At 30.2% G+C, this 18,394-nt stretch overlaps 1 protein-coding gene across 1 annotated transcript in view; it reads right to left on the bottom strand.

The window, feature by feature from the left end:
• Nucleotides 1-1,282: 1,282 nt before the first annotated feature.
• LOC119685276 (calexcitin-1-like) overlaps nt 1,283-18,394 on the bottom strand; it is a 107,672-nt gene continuing 90,560 nt past the window's right edge. Inside the window, exons 2-6 of the mRNA XM_038099516.1 lie at nt 14,996-15,110; nt 12,623-12,675; nt 10,405-10,524; nt 2,073-2,285; nt 1,283-1,993 (exon numbers count right to left, since the gene is read on the bottom strand). Of these exons, the coding sequence (XP_037955444.1) occupies nt 1,883-1,993; nt 2,073-2,285; nt 10,405-10,524; nt 12,623-12,675; nt 14,996-15,053 (555 nt within the window). The 5' untranslated portion in view covers nt 15,054-15,110 and the 3' untranslated portion in view covers nt 1,283-1,882. The remainder of the gene's footprint in view (nt 1,994-2,072; nt 2,286-10,404; nt 10,525-12,622; nt 12,676-14,995; nt 15,111-18,394) is intronic.

Here is an 18,394-nt window from a genome sequence, read left to right as displayed (position 1 = left end):
TCTTCCTTCATTCGCCTACGCGGTCCCAATATACGTTTTGTATGACCATTATACGTTGGAATTCCCACACAATTTTGAGAGAAAACTCCTTTTTCACTGTGTTAACTAGACAGTCGAATCCCTTACTCTACCGCTTGGGTTAAAAGACTGAATGAGTAGCTGTTGTCTTATGTTCGCAGATATCTAACTTGTTGCCTTTATCTCCCTTCTGGTATTCTACCAGAATACCATCAAAGAACTTCTCACTTAGCTTCTACAAGCTCTTTTCCACTCCCAAGCATCCCCACTTATTTGCTCTCTATTTTAATAAAAAGTATTTTTCTTCTTTCTCATTCTTGTTGATTAATCGCGAATATAGCCAAGCATTTCATAAAGTATATAAAAAATTTGAAAATCGAAAATACAAAGTTCGTTTCTTTCCATTCATGATTACTCGAATGTGATTCAGGCAGAAGTCATTTCAGATCCGATGTCTAGGGTTTTTTCAAGTCATTCCTAAAAAGTGGTTTTAGTGGGTTCAACTCACACACTATGGCTGTCGATGCTCTCCACCAACGACTATAATAAGAATAATAATTAAGATATTCCAATCCATTTATTAAAGTTTATGTAGCGATATTTCTAAATGCTGGTGCAATTTAGGGAGTTATACCCCATAGAAATGCTTGGGTGCTATAAAATATGTTCCAAAACAGCTATTTTCTTCTCGTTAAATTCGTTGTTTATATGTATCTAAGTACTACAGATATGAAATAAAAATGGTAAATAGACTCTAGGCACGAATAATCTATTATGGACTTGAATTTATTTATGTTTTGCTTACTATTATTATCATCAAAGACCAGGCAGCACTGCGACCTAATTAGATCTATTTTCTTACTACTATATTCTTACTATAGTAAGAATAAGAGTAGAATAAAAATAAAAAAAGAATAAGAATATAGTAAGAATAGAATAGTGTACTATACAGAATAAAAAACGATTAACTCTAAAACAAACCTAATCTTCATTGAATCATTTATATATATTATATGGACATATAATATATATAATATTGATTTGATCTATTTTAACACATAACCTCAAAATAGATTTTCTTTGTAATACTCTTATACTAATCTCTTCAACACCTATTTCCATAAGTCCCAACACAGATAGAGATTATACAAGTCATGCAAATTCATTTTTATAATATAATTATTTTTATATACTATAATTATAATTATAACGTCACTCTCTTCTGAAGTTAAGTTTCAGTTTAGACAAATTAAAACAAATCTAATTTTTTTTTTTTTTGGTAATTTAATTAAAATTTATATTTTATCTACACACAAACATTATAATCGATTTAAAACATTTCTATATATTATTTTATTTTTAACATTTAATAAATACACATTACACTTTGTTTTTGCTATTTTAGAGATAAAGTTTTTTCTGGTATATCCGAGGAATATCCAATTTTGATTTTAATTTTTAACATCAAGAAAATTATAAGTATTTTATTTATATCATTTTTAAATACTTTTAATATTAATAATTGATATTCTAAAATTCATCGACGGAGTAACTACAAAAAATACATTTCTTTTGTTTTAGTATTGCATATTTTTCTCAGTGTACTTGAAAGATTCGTTTTATAGACAAATTTAATTGAGAAAATTTTATTAAAATTTAAATAAATTTATATTAACTAATCTATTTTAATTTGATTCTTTATATCAAAAATTAATTGAATTAATTTCATTAAAACACATTGCCGAGTAATGCTGTGTAATCTAAAGGACTTTGGCGCTTTGCTTTTCCTGAATTTCATTCCTTAAGAAATTTTTTTTAGTCAAATTTAGTCGAAAAAATAAATTATAACAAAAAGTTAAGATCGTTAAAATGAGGTTTTGCCAAAAATAAAGTTTCCTGGAGCATTGACATCCTCTGATGAAAAATATTCCTTCCAGAGTGCAGCAAATTGTTCACGAGTAACTTCGGCTTTTCCCTTTTAAAAAAAATAAAAATGTTTGTTTAGAACGAATGGTGAGTTTCAAAAATTAGATAGATCTAAGAAAATTACATACTTGTGACATTTTATTGAATGCCTCTTCACATTCTTTCTTCTCCAAACCATAACTGGAACAGACTAAAGCAAATTCTTGTGCATCAATGCTGCCATCAGTGGATGCATCTTCCAGATCAAACATGAAATTCATGTATTTGGTCTGCCATTCCAGCACAGTACTAGGATCCTTCGCATAAGCATCCCACATATTACACCATTCATCGACTGAAACCTGTTAAGCAATGGAGTATCCAATTAGTATTTCAATAATTTACCAAATGATAGCTTGAAGCGACTTTTAAAGGTCCTACCCTAAATGTCTGAAAACAATTTGCGGCTATAAATTCTCTGTAAATACTTCGGCATAATTTTCACTCCTCAAAACTTTTATTATCCCCACCACAAAAACTATTAGCAGAATTTATGAGAACACCGCAATTGGTCTATTAAACGTTCAGTTTGGAGGCTTCATAATTTATGAACCCGAAGTGAAAGTTCAGGGCTTTATTTCGAACCATTAAAGAACATTAAAATTTTGTACATACAATTTTTCCATTTTTCCATTTTGCCTGGTCAAACTGTGGTAACTAAAGATATAAATTATGAAAATTTTGTTGGCACGATTTGGCAGCCAATATTTTTACCAGCTAAACAATAAAATCGAGCGTCAGGACAAGCAAGGCAAGGACCAAACCCAAGTACAAGAGGGTCAGCGTGTAATGTGGCCGGTAAGGCCGGTAAGGTGAATTCTCAGCCAATTTATGCAGAAAAAACGCCCAAACTTTCTCAAATAAGCGCAGCAGGAGTTAACTGTGTCGATGTTGTTGATGTGGGCTAATAAAATAATTATGTCCCTACAAAAAAACAATCACGAAAATAATAATAAAAAGATGCTTCCCTTCAGTACACAATAAATACCCATTGAAGTCTTTGTGAGCCAGTAAGCAATTCATGGCATTCGGGTCAAAACACTTATTTACACAAGATGATTTCGGGCATCCATAAATTTATTCACACAATATTTTGGAGGTACCCTACCTCCCTACCTGGAGGTAACAGAGAAATAGAAAAAACTGGTCAACGTCAAATAATTTTTTATACTTTCTATAACTTACAACTAGTGCTTCTATTGTTTCTTTTTATTATACGTAACTAACCTTTTGTCACCTGATTTTACACGTAGCGCTTTTATACTAGTTTTGAAATTCGAAAAAAAAAAACTAGATATAACCAGAATAAAAAATGGCAAAAAAGTATACTTCAGCAGATAATATAAAGTAGTTAAAGATGTGCCATCAATATGTGTTGAAACATATCATAAAAATTATAATTTTTCAGCTTCAGTTTCTAAAAATAAAACCAGTGTTAGTTTCTGACATAAATGAATGATGAAGTCCTGGTGGTATCAGTTGAATTTTGAAATTGAAACCCTGACATTAAAATGGGCCATTATATGAGCTCAAGTGGACTTTGATGTACAAGGCTGCTTTTTAAATCTAACCTAACATTATGAAAGATAACTGAATGTTGGCTATGAATGTATCAAGAACATTCTTCCTAAATATTTATCAAGGTATTATATTATGATAAAAAGTAGACACATTGATTAATGACCGTCTCCCATAAATATATGCGAAAGACAACTGTGTAAAACAGGCTTATTAAAAAAAATGAGCTTAAGTGGCCCTTGATGAAAATGTCCGCCACTTCGTTTTTGTCTTTTTTAACTTAATGTTTTTTGAAAGGTATGTGGTCGTAAATCGGCAAAAAATCTAAGCGATTTGTGATCGGCGCAACGATATCTGCTGCCACTGTAACCAACTAACCAATCAACCACCATCACGGACGCCCATCTCCTTTATAAACGAAAATATTGACCCTATCTGTAGCAGAAATACGACGTTACAAAGAAATATATTGACTGGTTACCAATCAACTACCATCACGGACCACCATCTCCTTTATAAACGAATATATTGGCTCTATCTGAAGCAGAAATACGACAATGCGAAGAAATATCTAAACTAGTATTAACCGATGCAACAAACCAATGGGCGACTTATAAGCACAGGATGAAGACTAGTGTCAAATGAAGTGAGAACTGGTGATATGTCGTGACATAGTATCAAAAGACGTACTATAAATAAGTTTAGGATTAATAATTATGTTGGGAGAAAATATTTTTCTAAGAAATTAAAGCCAATGATAACAATAATAGGTCGGGAGATAGTGACAACTAAATACTAGGAACCGCAGTAGCCTCAGTAACCAGCAGCAAGTTTATTCAAAAACTTTATTATTTTGACCTTATAGAACTGAACAAGCTTGCCTTAATACACTTATGGTAGACTACACTTCGATATATCACCAAACTAGTGGACAGCGCAGATTGTATTGGATTAACCAGTATTATTTACAGTAGCAAAACCAACTTTGTACCGCTGCCAAATTTTAAATTATGAAACTAAAAGTTTTGAAACTCGATGGCCACTTCAACTAAAAAACAAAAACACTGCAAAACATATGAAAACCATACAAAGCAACTGTGTTGTACACTGTAAAAATTGACCCACTTGAATGTATGCGGAAGTAAACAAACAAGAAGAAAAAAATTTGTTTAAAATAAATTTATACGCCATGAGCGTTACGCGTAAATGGATCATTTGCAAAAAATAAAATCACTTTCGCAATCTGCAATGGGCACAGGCACAGTTACAGACCCAGGCCCAGATCTATTCGAAGTTGGAGGCGAAAAAACGCTATATTTCACAAGTCAAATGCGAAACGAAATGCCAGAAAACAATTGTTTTATACACACACACACATATATACATTTGAGAAAAGCTTAGCTTAAGAACAAAAACAATTATCCAATGTGTGCGTGTGTGTACAAGTTTTTTGCTATGTAATAGCAAACAGCGGGTGAACCACTACGCAAAGCAGCAGCAGCACAAATATGCATTGCAGTGTTAAGAAGTGTACCTTGTTTACAAAAACAACAACGCAACACAAAAATGATAGCGATGAAGAAGCAGCACATGGAAAAATTTTACCAAACATGCCTTTTGACACTTTTCTGGCCTTTTGCCAAAGGTACGAGTAGGTGTCATTGTGTTGTTGTTGTTGATATTATACTACCACTACACGTAGCCTGTGTGTTATGCTTGTGTTGAGTGTTGATGCTGCTACTGTTGGTCTTTTTGGTCTTGTTGGTCGTCCAGAACGTGCTGGTCTTGCTGTTGTTAATGCGGTTGCCATTGTGGCATGCACGTGTGTATGTGTGTATGTGTGTACGTGTGTCCTTTATGCAAAAACATATACATTTGCTATTTACTATTTGCTCGCTGTTGGCTCACGCGTCCTTTTCGTTAGCTCGGTATGTGTTGCTTATGTTAAACATGCCACAACATGAATCAACATAATTCCTTAATGGTTTGGGTGGTACAAAAATTAAAATTAAAATGGGCCAAGCAAAAAATTCATAATAAATACTTTTGTACATGTTGAGATTTTAATTTGTCGATTTTTTATTGTTGCTATAATTGCTTGTGTTATTGTGCTGCTGTGTGTCTGTATCTCTATTTGTATCTGTGTATCTGAGTATCTACGTTGTTGTTGTTGGATGCATTGTTGTGTCACGAAATGTGAAATGAGATGAGTCGCAATGTAATGAATAAACTGATTCCGTACACAATTGCCGACTTAAGTGAAATAAATTACAGATGCAGCTTCAGTGGATCTGCTCATGTAAGCACGCGAACAATCATCTTAATTTAATTTATAAACCGAAAATGTAAAAATGAATGAAAAAGAAGTGAAATATGCTGATAGGTATATATAGTATTCATAAAATTCATGAATTTATGCTTATCTATCCACTGTAAAAGTCTCATAAGAGATTTTAAAAACATAAATATTTATGGAACGAAGGTTGAAAATGCGATATTTTTAAACATAAAATGCAAAAGTCATTGGCGAATTTAATAAAGTGCGATAGGATCTGTGTATATAATAAGCACAATAAAAAAATTTTTTAATAAGTCAGGTTATCTATTAAAATATTTATTTTACAATTTGCTGAATAAAAAAGGTTATACTTTATTGAACCCATAAGATATTTTCATAATTTTAGTGCATTTTCACAAAAAATTTTAAATTTTTCGTAGGCTCATTTTTTTAAATAAGTTAAATTTTTCAAGCTATATGTATACATATTTGCTTTTATTTCTAATAGATTTTTTTTAATAGATTTTTTTTAATAGATTTAATAATTCTTTAAAAATGCTGTTTAAATTGAATGATATTTTTCTATTGTAGTTTTGATAAACTGTTTTTATGTTAGTAAATGAAAACTAATTAATTTATAAAAACAAATTGTATTATTATATTCTTATATTCCATGTTTTTTATTTTTCTGGTAATGTTAACTGGCACTTTGGGCGTTTATTTTATGGCACAATATTTTATTTTCCTCCATTTTTTTAGTTCTGTTAGCTGGCACTTTGGTTTTTCTTAGCATAAATATATGTATTTAAGTGAAGTATATGCATTTAGTTACTTGCCTGAATGAAATGAGGTGCTAAGTTCGTACTCATTTTTTAATTCTGCTCCATTGAAACTAAGAGATAATTATATTTGCGTGTTGTAAGGTCATTCTTAATAATTGACTTAATTTAATAAAAGTTACTGTTGATTATTATATTATTATTAGACTCAACTATAAGAACTTTTTTATACTTTCTTATGGGATAAAGTAAAATTGTGGATGCAATGAGAATTAATTTAAGAAAAATATTTAATACTTTTTGAGTTTCAGATAATATAATGTTTTATATTAAAATTGAAATTAATAAAAGAACAAATCAGAAATAAATTTGTTGCAAATATTCAAGTTTTATACTTAAGTCTACTGTTTAAATAAAAAACAATCAATTTAAAAATAATATTACTTAGTAATATTTAAATAATAGTAAAAGCCAGTCTTGTTTATATAATGAATAATATATAAAAAGTTTTAAATAAATATTTTAAATAATTTTAAAAAATTTATTTTATTGTCTAATATTTCGACTATAGTTTACAGTCATCAGTACCTTGAAGAGCTTTTTAAATTATTTAAAAAAATATTGATCTCATAGAAATATATTTCTTAAAATAATTTAAAAAGTTGTAATTAGTTTTCTATAAATCCCTTTAATTATTATTAAATATTTGAAGAAAAGTTTATCTAATCTTGAAAATTTGATTGTATCTTTAGTTAACAACATTAAAACTTTTTAAGTAATACTAATATCAGAAAAATTTATTTATGCATACATTTATCTCAACCCAATATCCAATAACCCTACACTTTAATTATTCTAAAAATATTTTATTTTTGCTAAAATTTATTTAAAATCTTCACAATCTGTAATATTAAGGAATTTGCAAATATTTTTTAGAGTTTTTTTTTACATATTAACTTATGTCACGAAAACGTTACTGTGACGAATTGATTTTATTCCCTTTTACTCCCTACTATTGATACACATCACCATTTCAGTTAATGAATATGTTCAATATAATTAAATATTCAGTTTATCAATTGAATTTGATAGTTATGCACTGTTATTTGTAAGAGAAAAATATTTGAAAATAAAACACGTCACGTATACGCCATGTAACACACACAAAATTTTTAATTGAAAAACATAAACCGTAAAAAATGTTGACATTTTTTTTAAAAAAGAATAGAATAAATGGAAATAAATTGTCAATGTTCACTAAATTTTATTGAATTTTTATGTTTTTCACTTTGTTTTGAATGTGAAAACTCTAAATTGTTTACAGTACAGTCAACGCTCGGTGATTAGTACACAATTCACCTGACATTGTAATCTATTTACAGATATCTAATGGCTAAAAGTGTATCGTTTACATTTACTTAAAATCAAGTACCATTTTCAATATGATATATATGTGTTAGAGATAGAAATAGACAGGGTACGAGCTCCCAAAAAAGTGGAACACTGTGACCATGGTTGATCTTTTGTGCTGCAACAGTCCAAAACCGAACAGAAGACATTCCGCCTTCCGAATGAAAGTCAAACTTTCATCCGTTATGGGCCTGCTAATGTCTGAACGGGAGCGTAGTTCTCTACCCTGTGACATCCTCTTATGTATTTTAACATCATTAATTTAATAATTTTTTATAAATGTTATGCTTGCCTGAATAAATCATTATCATAATTCAATCAAACACGTACTACAGTGGATTATCCAAGTAATCTCTACTGAGTAGAAATGCTTTAAACACTAACTCACATTTCATAAAGCAGAGAACATAAATTTTGTATCTATTTCTGTAAAAACACATTTCTTTTAACCTTAGTAGACTTTTTAAGTGCCATTAAATCACTTTAATTTGAGGAAACAAAATAATTACAATAAAATTTTAACAACTAAATAGTTTTTACAAATCTAGTGCCGTGTAGTAGTAATTCAATGAGGAAAATTAATCGAATTGTGCTAAAAAAATTATAAATAGCCTACCAGAGAACTAGAGAATGGGATCGTGTCCCTTATATCTTACTTAGCTTATATTAAGGTGATTTAACACCATCCGTGCGAGAGAATTCATAATACTAAACTCTTTAGATATAATTAAACTCTGTTCTGCTCTCACATAAATCTACTCCACAATACACCTCTATATTGTGCTATGCGGCTACCAAATTCATAGCCACTAGTTTATATTCTAGTATTGAAATATATTTCTCCAATGCAAGCTACACTTTACTAAAAAGGAAAGTCCTTATGTTTTGAGTTGAAAGACATGAAAGCGTAGAATACAGCGGACTGAAGAACAAGTAAAAATAATTTCATGGTAATAATTAAATAATGCACCACAATAGATTAGCCATTATTTTTGTTAATATTTTAATCTGTAATAACTACATGATAGCGTGGATGTAGGCATATTCATACAGCATGAAGATGTAAAAGATCATAGTATTCAAATAATAAATATTAGTATTTTACTTGGCAACCTAATCTCTTTTATCGGAAACCGCTGGAGTAAAAATGATGAAATGTGTAAATCTCATTCAAGTGTGCATAGCATCCAAAAATCTCATCCCGAATCAATTAAAAATACATTTCCAATCCAAATTTTATTCACTTTTATAGCTTGTCTGGCAGCTATGAATCTCTTAAATGCAACAAGTTTGGCTTGAAATCCCCAAACTTTTGGCTTTAGTAAGTTAAAATATTGTTCTAAATAATAATGACTTAAATAATATTTATCTATCTGCATACTATAGTACTTTGTATATCAGTAATACTTTTCCAAATACAAAAATTGCAGGGGTTACCTTTTAAGTTTATTATAGAAATCCACTTTTTCATGATGATCCTGACCTACAACATATATTTTTGAGACTCTCATCCTGTTCTACAAATTTTAGGTTCGTTATTGCATCTGTGTAAACAATGATTCATTCGCAGCGATTTCCGGGCAAATGAATGAGAAGTTCACACCAACGAAGTTTCACTGCATTTCCGTTTGGTGCAATTGTCAACTTTCGGGCAGGCAATTGCTCACTTGTCTGTTTGTTCAAATGCACATTTGCAAACACCCAGAAATTATGCGCCATGCTTGAATGGATTACCATACAATTTACAATGTGCAGTTTACGCTGTGCTGCACTTTCTCCCACTGAGCAAAAATAAAAAGCACAGTGAAAACTCACAAAAAAGCAAGAAATAACAAAACAAAAAGGACTTGAAAATATTAGCGCTATACAAAGAGCAGTGTAAAGGACAACTTAATCCTGAAGTGACATTAAAAAGTGAAAATGAATTAATTCCTCTTTTACTGCAGGCTCTCGCTGAGCCGGTACTAAGGCAGTAGTTGGTATGTGTGCATGACACTCGTGCTTGACTGTGCCAGGGTACTGCTTGGTGTAATATTAGGATGCACTTGGGTGTGAACTTTATGTTTATTTTTGAGATTTTTTTATCGTCGTTTTGGCTGTGTTCTTCCTTGTCAACCTCAAACAATTCGTCAACGAAGTTAAGATATAAAATTGTTACAGCAGCGAGAAAGTGACAAGTCCCCATGCCTATGCAAATATTTGCAACAACTCAACTGACCATTTCGTTGTTGATTTAATAGCATATCGACTAGAGGAAGCAGTGTCCCTGTAACTGGTGTAAATCAAGCTTAAGCGATTTCTAACAGAGGAAACATAAATTACAACTGAAGACAGAAAATAAACTGACTTACTGATATTGCAGCCACAGAGTGGAATTAGTATATTTTGACAGATTAATATTTTTTTTGGAATGCACTAATATTTTTATGCACTTACCTGACCATCATTGTCTTTGTCGGCTTTGGAGCGCAGCCCTTCCCAAATTTCTAGCATGACAGCATGAGTTTCCTTATTTTTTGGTGTGTCCTTTACCCAACCACGTAGCTGACAAACGCGCTGCATACATTAAAAAGCATTTTGGTTGCAATTATTTTTATTGTTTTGGAGCATTTGTTTGGAAGCAGTTTGGAAATTTTATGGTCAAGCATTAGCGGCATTACGACCAAAGTAGTCCAAGCATTGAAGTAAGTGCACAATAGAAAAAATTGTTATGGAAATTGCAAAAAATTAGAATGGAAATTAGAACAATTGAAAGAATAGATTTACAGAAGCAAAAGAAAAAAAAACTACTAAAAAAATTAAATAAAAATTGCAATATAAAACGGAATATATACAAAAAAATTAATGATGTATATAAAAAAATGCTTTGAAAATTTAAAAATATAACGTTAGCATAAAATTGTATTTAAAAAAATTTAAATTGTTAAAAATTAAAATTTATCACAGTAATTTGTATTATTATTACTATATTATCTTATAATAAACTAATTAATCAATTTGAAATAAAGAAAAGCTGGACCCGTTGTTGAAAAGTTAATTTGGGGTGCTAAAAACTCAAGCTAACAAGTATATCTCTATAATTTATAAGGAAATAAAATCCTACTAAACAGAACTAACTCCACTGGGATATTGAATATACTCGAATTAAGGCATATCTATAATAGAAGTCAACGTAAATCCATTAAGCAACATTCTATACTGTTACGGAGTATGACTGGAATCCAAGTGCCTATAGTTTTGTTTATTAGAGGCACTGGGTTGACTCCATACAGAAATCTTGTGCTGTGATTTATGCTGTCATCTGATGTACAATTGAATTTTATTAAAATGGCACTGAAACCCAAAAAAGAACAGAGGTTTCTTAACAGAGGTCTTAATTCTCAATAAGTAGGATGTTTTATCCAAAGATATAACTTTTATAGCTATCGGCAGAATATATTCCAATGGAATGTTTATTATGGTGTTAAGACAACACGGTGGGCAACCACTTAAAACAACTAATGAGCCATAAACCGATCTAATAAAAAAGTGGAAAAACTCGTAGCAGTGCTGGAAAACAATAAGCACCTATATCAAAACATTCGGTATCTCCTTCAACCAGAAATGAATAAGCTGCAAAGATGCGCAAAAAGGATCAGCTGACACATCCTTTGCAAATATCTTGCCATGGCAACATTGAGACATTCTTTTAAAAAGTGCAAGATATTATAATTCCTGCAAACATCCTAAATTTAAATCTTACCAAATTTAAAGTTTAACAATGAAAATTACCCATAGTTACCGGGTATGTGGTAACAAAAGGGGCAACTGAAAAGACAGTCTTTGTCTGCGTAACTGTTACTGTGTGAATATTTGAATCCTGTTTTTCTCCTAGATATTTGAGTAATTGGCAATAATAGATTAAAGTTAAATAATTTATGTTGGAAAGGGGTTTTAAAAACTTTTTTAGAGACGTTTCGATGAGTATCAAAAGTATGAAATGACTGATCATATAGACGTTTCAGATATTGCCAAATTCCCATCATCAGTAGTCTTGAAATTAATTCTTATATTTAATTAATTGTAAATAATTTTTTTGAGACTACAAGTACCAGTGGTTGAACTCGTGCCCTGTCAAATTTGAAACTCAGAGTCAGTACTTGACGCATTTTCCTGTTAAATTTGTTATGAAAGTTCACAAACAATTTCACTTGCTCAAAATTATATTATTAAAAACATAATAATATAAATGCTTATTAAAGAATTTAAAAATTTACTTGTAATTTACAGTTCCGTTAAAAAAATAATTTATATTAAATTGTGTTATAGTCATTGATTTAGTATAACATATTTTAATTTAGCCCGCAAAATATTTAAGGTAATACAAAAGGAAATAATGTAAATTATTATTATGTTTTAGGAAAAAATATTATAAATTATTTTCAACAATTATTTTATACATATAAATAAATAGAAATAAAAACAAATAAATTGATATAAAAAATAAAATAAATAAATGAAATAATGTATATTATTATATTTTATATCTTATATAATTTATGTTAATATATTATATGAAATAAGGTTTTAATAATTTTGTTATTCAATTAAAAAAAGTATTAGTATGATTATGATTTTAAAATATTTTAATTTTTTTTCTTATTTGTTTATTTACCTCAATGGCCAATTCAAAATCCTTCACATCAATTTCGCCGCTTTGATTCACATCTGTTTTTTTGATTGTTGTTGTTGTTGTTATTGTCATTGTTGTAGTTTTAATTGTTGTTTGTTGTTTTTATTATAAATTTGTTGAACCATCAAAATTCGGTCATCAAAATTCAAATGAAATGTCAACGAAAAATACCCAAAAATTTGTTGCAATTGTTGCGATGCCGCACATTTTCCATTCGGATTTCGTTTATTTAACAACGGAAAACATGGAAAATGTAAGTAAATTTAACAAAATCAGCAGAAGTTGGTAAAATTTCATTTAATTTCATTTTTTTTTGTTGCCACATTATTTATATATTTTTGAATTTTTGTATTTTGTTAGAATTTTTTTAAAGTTATGAACATTTTAACTGAATTTAGTGCACAGCTGTGAGCACTTCCGCTTTTAACAGGAAGTTGTTATGAATTTTATTTCAGAGTTGCCAATATGACAGATTGTTTCTATGCGTGATTATCACAAAACAAAACAAAAAATGGAATTTGTGGAAAAAATATGATGTGGTCATTACTACAAATGATTGATGTTCAACCAAATGGTTTTAAATTTTTTTTTGTGTGTGTAAAGTGCACACATAAAGTTGCAATAAATATTAAACTTATTATGAATAAAACCAATTTTGAAATTTAACTTACAAACTCTGAACAAACTATATTTAACCATAACTAACTATTTACTGATATATCAATTCGATTAAGTTTAATTAGAAAAATCGTTTATTTTTAACTATATTTAAAATAGAGATAGGATCATCAAACGGCATTGTAGATACAGTGTGGTTACGTTGATCTATCAAAAGCAAAATAAACTTAAAAAAAAAGAAAATACATAACACAAAAGTGGGGCATGTCTCAAATTAAAATTCAACATTTTTTTATAAAGCATAAGCCTTACTTGTAGTAAAGTAATACTATGTTTAGACACACCTTAATTTCGTAAAAATCTTAATTTTATCTTCGTTTCAGCGAAATTAAGTTACTCGTATTTTTTCCATACAAAAATCAGTTTTAAGGTTAGAACGATATTAAGGAAAATACCCTTAGTTTTATTGAAACAAAATTAACAGCCTTCAAGAAACGTACTAGTCAGCTACTTCAACTAAGACGGAACCTGATCAGCACCACGGTATCTGTACTGACGAGCTACTGCGAAATAGGAAAGAATGCTATGTGACTGTGTCTACCCTACAATGAATTTTCTCGTGGCTGTGGTTCTAAGGATGAGGAGACCGTGCTCCATCTCATGTGTCAGAGAGTTGTATACTGATGTTTCAATCTATGTAAATACCATAATGTGGTGCCATAATGAGCCATTATTTGAGCTTAAACAGGGCCACAACTCAAGGGTTTATGGAAACAAGGCCACAACTCCAATCTACCTAACAGCCTTTGAAAGTTAGATTACAACTCCAACAAGGCCGCAACTTCAACCTACCTACCTACATAACACCCTTTGAAAAAAGTTAGGTTAGGTTATACCGGCGATTCGCAGTGGATCCAATTACGCCTATTAGCCCATTGTGCTATCGTACATGTAGAAAAATACTCAGGAGTTAAAACCACCTGGAACATTTGGCGAAACGTAAAATGTTATTTAGTGTCAGGTCTTGTAAGTGATCAAGATCCTCAAGTAAGGGGGCTCCTAAAGTGTTGAGTCGCTTTCGAGCTCGAGCTGGGTAAAAACATAGTAGATGAGAGGCACTCTCATCGTCTTCCCCACAACTACGACAGGTTTAATTAAAAGGAAGATTTAATCTTCTAACATGGTTTCCTAGTTTGCAATGGCCTGTAAGTAAACCTATATCTTAGACCGATATCTCTACGGAGTATCTCAATAAGAATTTTGGATTTTCTTTTATTTTATCTTTTATTAAAAATTTTAGAGAGAGAAAGAACTCAGTAACAGTTTATATGACGTTAACTTGAAAAAAGTTGAAAGCAGTTAAATCAGTTCTCAATATGAATAATATTGATATAGAAATAATATTCTAGTTGAAAACACTAACTGGTACTGCCGTTCAAATAAGTTCAAGTCAATAGCACAATGCGTAATTGTGTAATTCCAATTATTCATTTCTATTTTGTTTACAATATAATCGAAGCAAGACAAAATAAATAATCTTCTTATAGTATTTTGGAACTGAATTGGATCAGTAAGATTTGTTTTCTCGTAATTTATTTAAACTATATATATTAAAAACAGTCGTTTCTATAAATAGACACATTCTCATTAAACCACAATTTGATATTTGGCAGCTCTAAATCAAATTCAGAATCAAGTATTCCTTTCGCATTATTCAATTTAACTCGTTATACTCACCAAAAAATACATTGAACAGGAACAAAAGTTTCTTCTTGCGGAAATCTGAGATCGACATTCTATCTTCCTTATTATTCGAAGAAAAGATACGTGCAAGAAGATTTGAAGTTTTCGCCTGCAAAAAAATAAATTTCGTTAAATTTCTCTATTAGTTTTTTTTTGTGAATTTTTTTATTGGCAAGGATTTTTCACTTGTGAGCAATAACTTGCAGTATTGAGTTTCCATATTCGAAAAATTTTCAAATTTTCCAATTTTTAAATTGATAAATTGCATTTTTGCATTTCAGCAGTTAAAGTTTTCTATGCCATAATTTTTTTAGAAATTTTGGAGGCAAACATTAAACCAAAGTCACGTTTCAGACTAAGTACCTTCGCACGAATTAACTACGAGAGCTTCACATGCTAGCAGCAACATCAAAGCAATGAAAGCCAGCAAGGATGTTTCAGTGCCTGCAGCCAGTTAGTAAGCAAGTAAGTAAGTAGTGCAGCAAAAGGCATAGATTGTCGCCGTGCAGTCGCTGCGCTGCCCTGCCGCTGCCGCAGCGGCATTTATGCATGCATTCCTAAGTTATTTCCTATTTAACTTGACATTACGAGACGAAATATGAAAGCAATCACAAGAGTAAAAAAAAATTTTTCTAATGCATTGTGAAATCAGAAAAAAGGAAAGGAAAGAATGTATGAAGCTAAAGGACCCAAAAGCTTTTTACTTTTATATTTCATGTGCAAATGTGTGCACTGAAATATACGTTTGTGCGTGTGTGCATGAGCTTATTTTACCTTCATTTATTCACACGCTCACAATACTATTTCCTTTCATACACAATTTTTTTATTTTTATTTATTTTTGCTTTCTGCTTTTGTTTCTCTTCTTTGTGAATTTTTTTATTAACAAAAACAAAAACACATAAAATTTTAAAGAAAGCACCTGGTTTGCTTAAAGGTTTATTCGTAAATGAAGGATGCAACAGTCTATGTTATATCTGCTACGAATTTCTTACTAAAGCAACATTGCAGCAGCAGCAAAAACAACAACGGCAGTAGCAACAGTAGCAACCTCGACAGCTGCAGTAGCAGTGCGAGTTTAATAGTTGCCGCTGTTGTGACTACAATAGCAGCAACGTATCTCGTCTTGAGGCTTTACGACATGCAAGCATGTTACCTTGCTCTATAGCTTATAATGTCTGAAAATTCCATATTGCTTTCTTCAACCAGATTTTTTTACTGTGTATATATTAGCAGTGTATTTTACTATTAAATGTTTACATTTTCCGTAAAACAGCAAGAATTTCCTTTCTTGAACATATTTTATTTTTGCTGTCGTTACTTTGTCTTGGATCCTTTATGCATTTTTTATCCTTTTAATGCATTTCAAAAGCAAATTGTCTACAAAATTGTTCTAGACTCTTTGGCAGTATTTGATGTGAATGAAATTTTTATTAATTTTTCAAGGAAATTACAACTAAAATTGTTTTTCTTTGATTCTATCTTAAATGTTGTAAATATTTGACTAGCACCATGATGTCTGTAAGTATTATGATCAAATAATATAAAAATTATTTACAATTTGCTCATATATTAAAGCAGTTATGTACCCTGCTTTCTGTCAATTCCTGCTCTATTCTCTAAAAATGATTGTGCTTTATCGATATCGATAGATTCCTTTATATATTTCACACTATGCAGAATTAGTTACGACCATGAGTATTGAGTATTGAGGTAGCTAGCATGTTGGATAGAAGTGTAAACTAATAGTCTGCTTGGAATGGTTTTTGTAGGCTTCCAAAAATTTCATATTTTGATAATGAAATAGAAGTCCACAACTTTGATGAACTTGTATCTCATCATTACTAACGAAATATATGTACAGCAAAAATTTGACATGTCTTTTTTATTCTTCACATCTAATATCTGTCGTTTGCAAGAACCTTTTAATTTCTCGATTTACTTCTGGGCTAACAGCACATCTTCATTGGAAGATGGACTCGTCATTACTCATCAAATACTTATTAGAAATATGATATATGTATCTTTTTAATATTTCACGTTTAATATCTGTCGTATATAAACACTTTTTAAGCGTACCGTTTGAAAGTTTAAAGTCGTATCCAACGTAATGATTGGGTCTTATCAACACACATTTCTCCACAAATTTTCTAAGGAGAGTTTTATGCTAATGCTGGAATAATCGGTGTAGTTTAATGCAAATCTCCTTTCATCTGTAAAAAAGCAACTTCCATTTATCCTTTGTTTCTAATTCAATCTCGTAAATGCAATAAAATGTTTCTATTACATTGTTATGTGCTATGGTACATTTATTTAAACCAATTTTAATGAAATCGGAATGTGCTATTCGTCAAACTTAAACCAAAATATTGATGCAATTGTGGATAATGCTACAGTGAATCTAATTTCATTCTCATATCTAATTTCGACGAGTATAAAATTGAGGGCAAAAGTTTATCTTTACCACTCTGTGCATAACTAGGAAAAAATTTTGAACAAGTTTATGCCATAAAGAGATTATTTAAACTAATAATGGGACAAACAAACAGAAATTGACTTTCATATATATGTAGATTTGTTTATGTAATTCTTTTTAATTATTTTTAGTTAAGGTGGAAGCATTCTATAATATTTGTAAACATCTTCTGTGTATCAATTTCTAATTTTATTAATAATCGTCATTTATACGCCATGTTTAACGGTTTACCTATCATTTGACCAAGTAAGCTGCTACACTTAAACCTTAATTAATTATTAAAGATTTTTTACAGTAAAAAAGAAAATATTTATGCCATATTATATAGCCTGTATACACACTATCATTATCGTCAACATCAATGTAACACATTACGTTGCATATTCATTTAATATGCTATAGAACTTTTATTAGGATTTTTTAATGCCACAAAACCATTACAATTGCAAAAATATTATTAAACAAACATAAATGTTTATAGTGAAATTACCAATAAAATGCAGACATTTATATGCATCATTTATATTCTGCATTCAAGGCATTGGATGCTGTGCTCCACAAAGGACACAGTTGCAGTTGCCTTGTAGGTGTGCCGTTCATATGCCGAGAAAACACATAAAAATTTGGTGAATATTTTAATCTTTTTTTGTACTCGGCTTTTTCAATTATACTAGGATTTGTGCAATGCAAAATAAATGTATGAATTATTTAATAATTTTGATGCAATTTTATAATTTTGCGAACGTTTCAGTACACAGATGAATAAAATGCCAGTAAATTTTCGAAAAATAAGTGATTTTAAAATGTTTCGCATACATGAAGTCATTAAATTAAGCATAAATGCAGTCAATTTTGTGGTTTAATTGATTTTTCGTTATAATAGCATTAAATTTTTAATATAGCAGATCTCTTTTAAT

This window comes from Teleopsis dalmanni, chromosome 2 (genome assembly GCF_002237135.1).
Source record: "Teleopsis dalmanni isolate 2A chromosome 2, ASM223713v2, whole genome shotgun sequence".
In the NCBI taxonomy this organism is placed as follows: Eukaryota; Metazoa; Arthropoda; class Insecta; order Diptera; family Diopsidae; genus Teleopsis; species Teleopsis dalmanni.
This window is presented reverse-complemented; position numbering and strand designations above follow the sequence as displayed.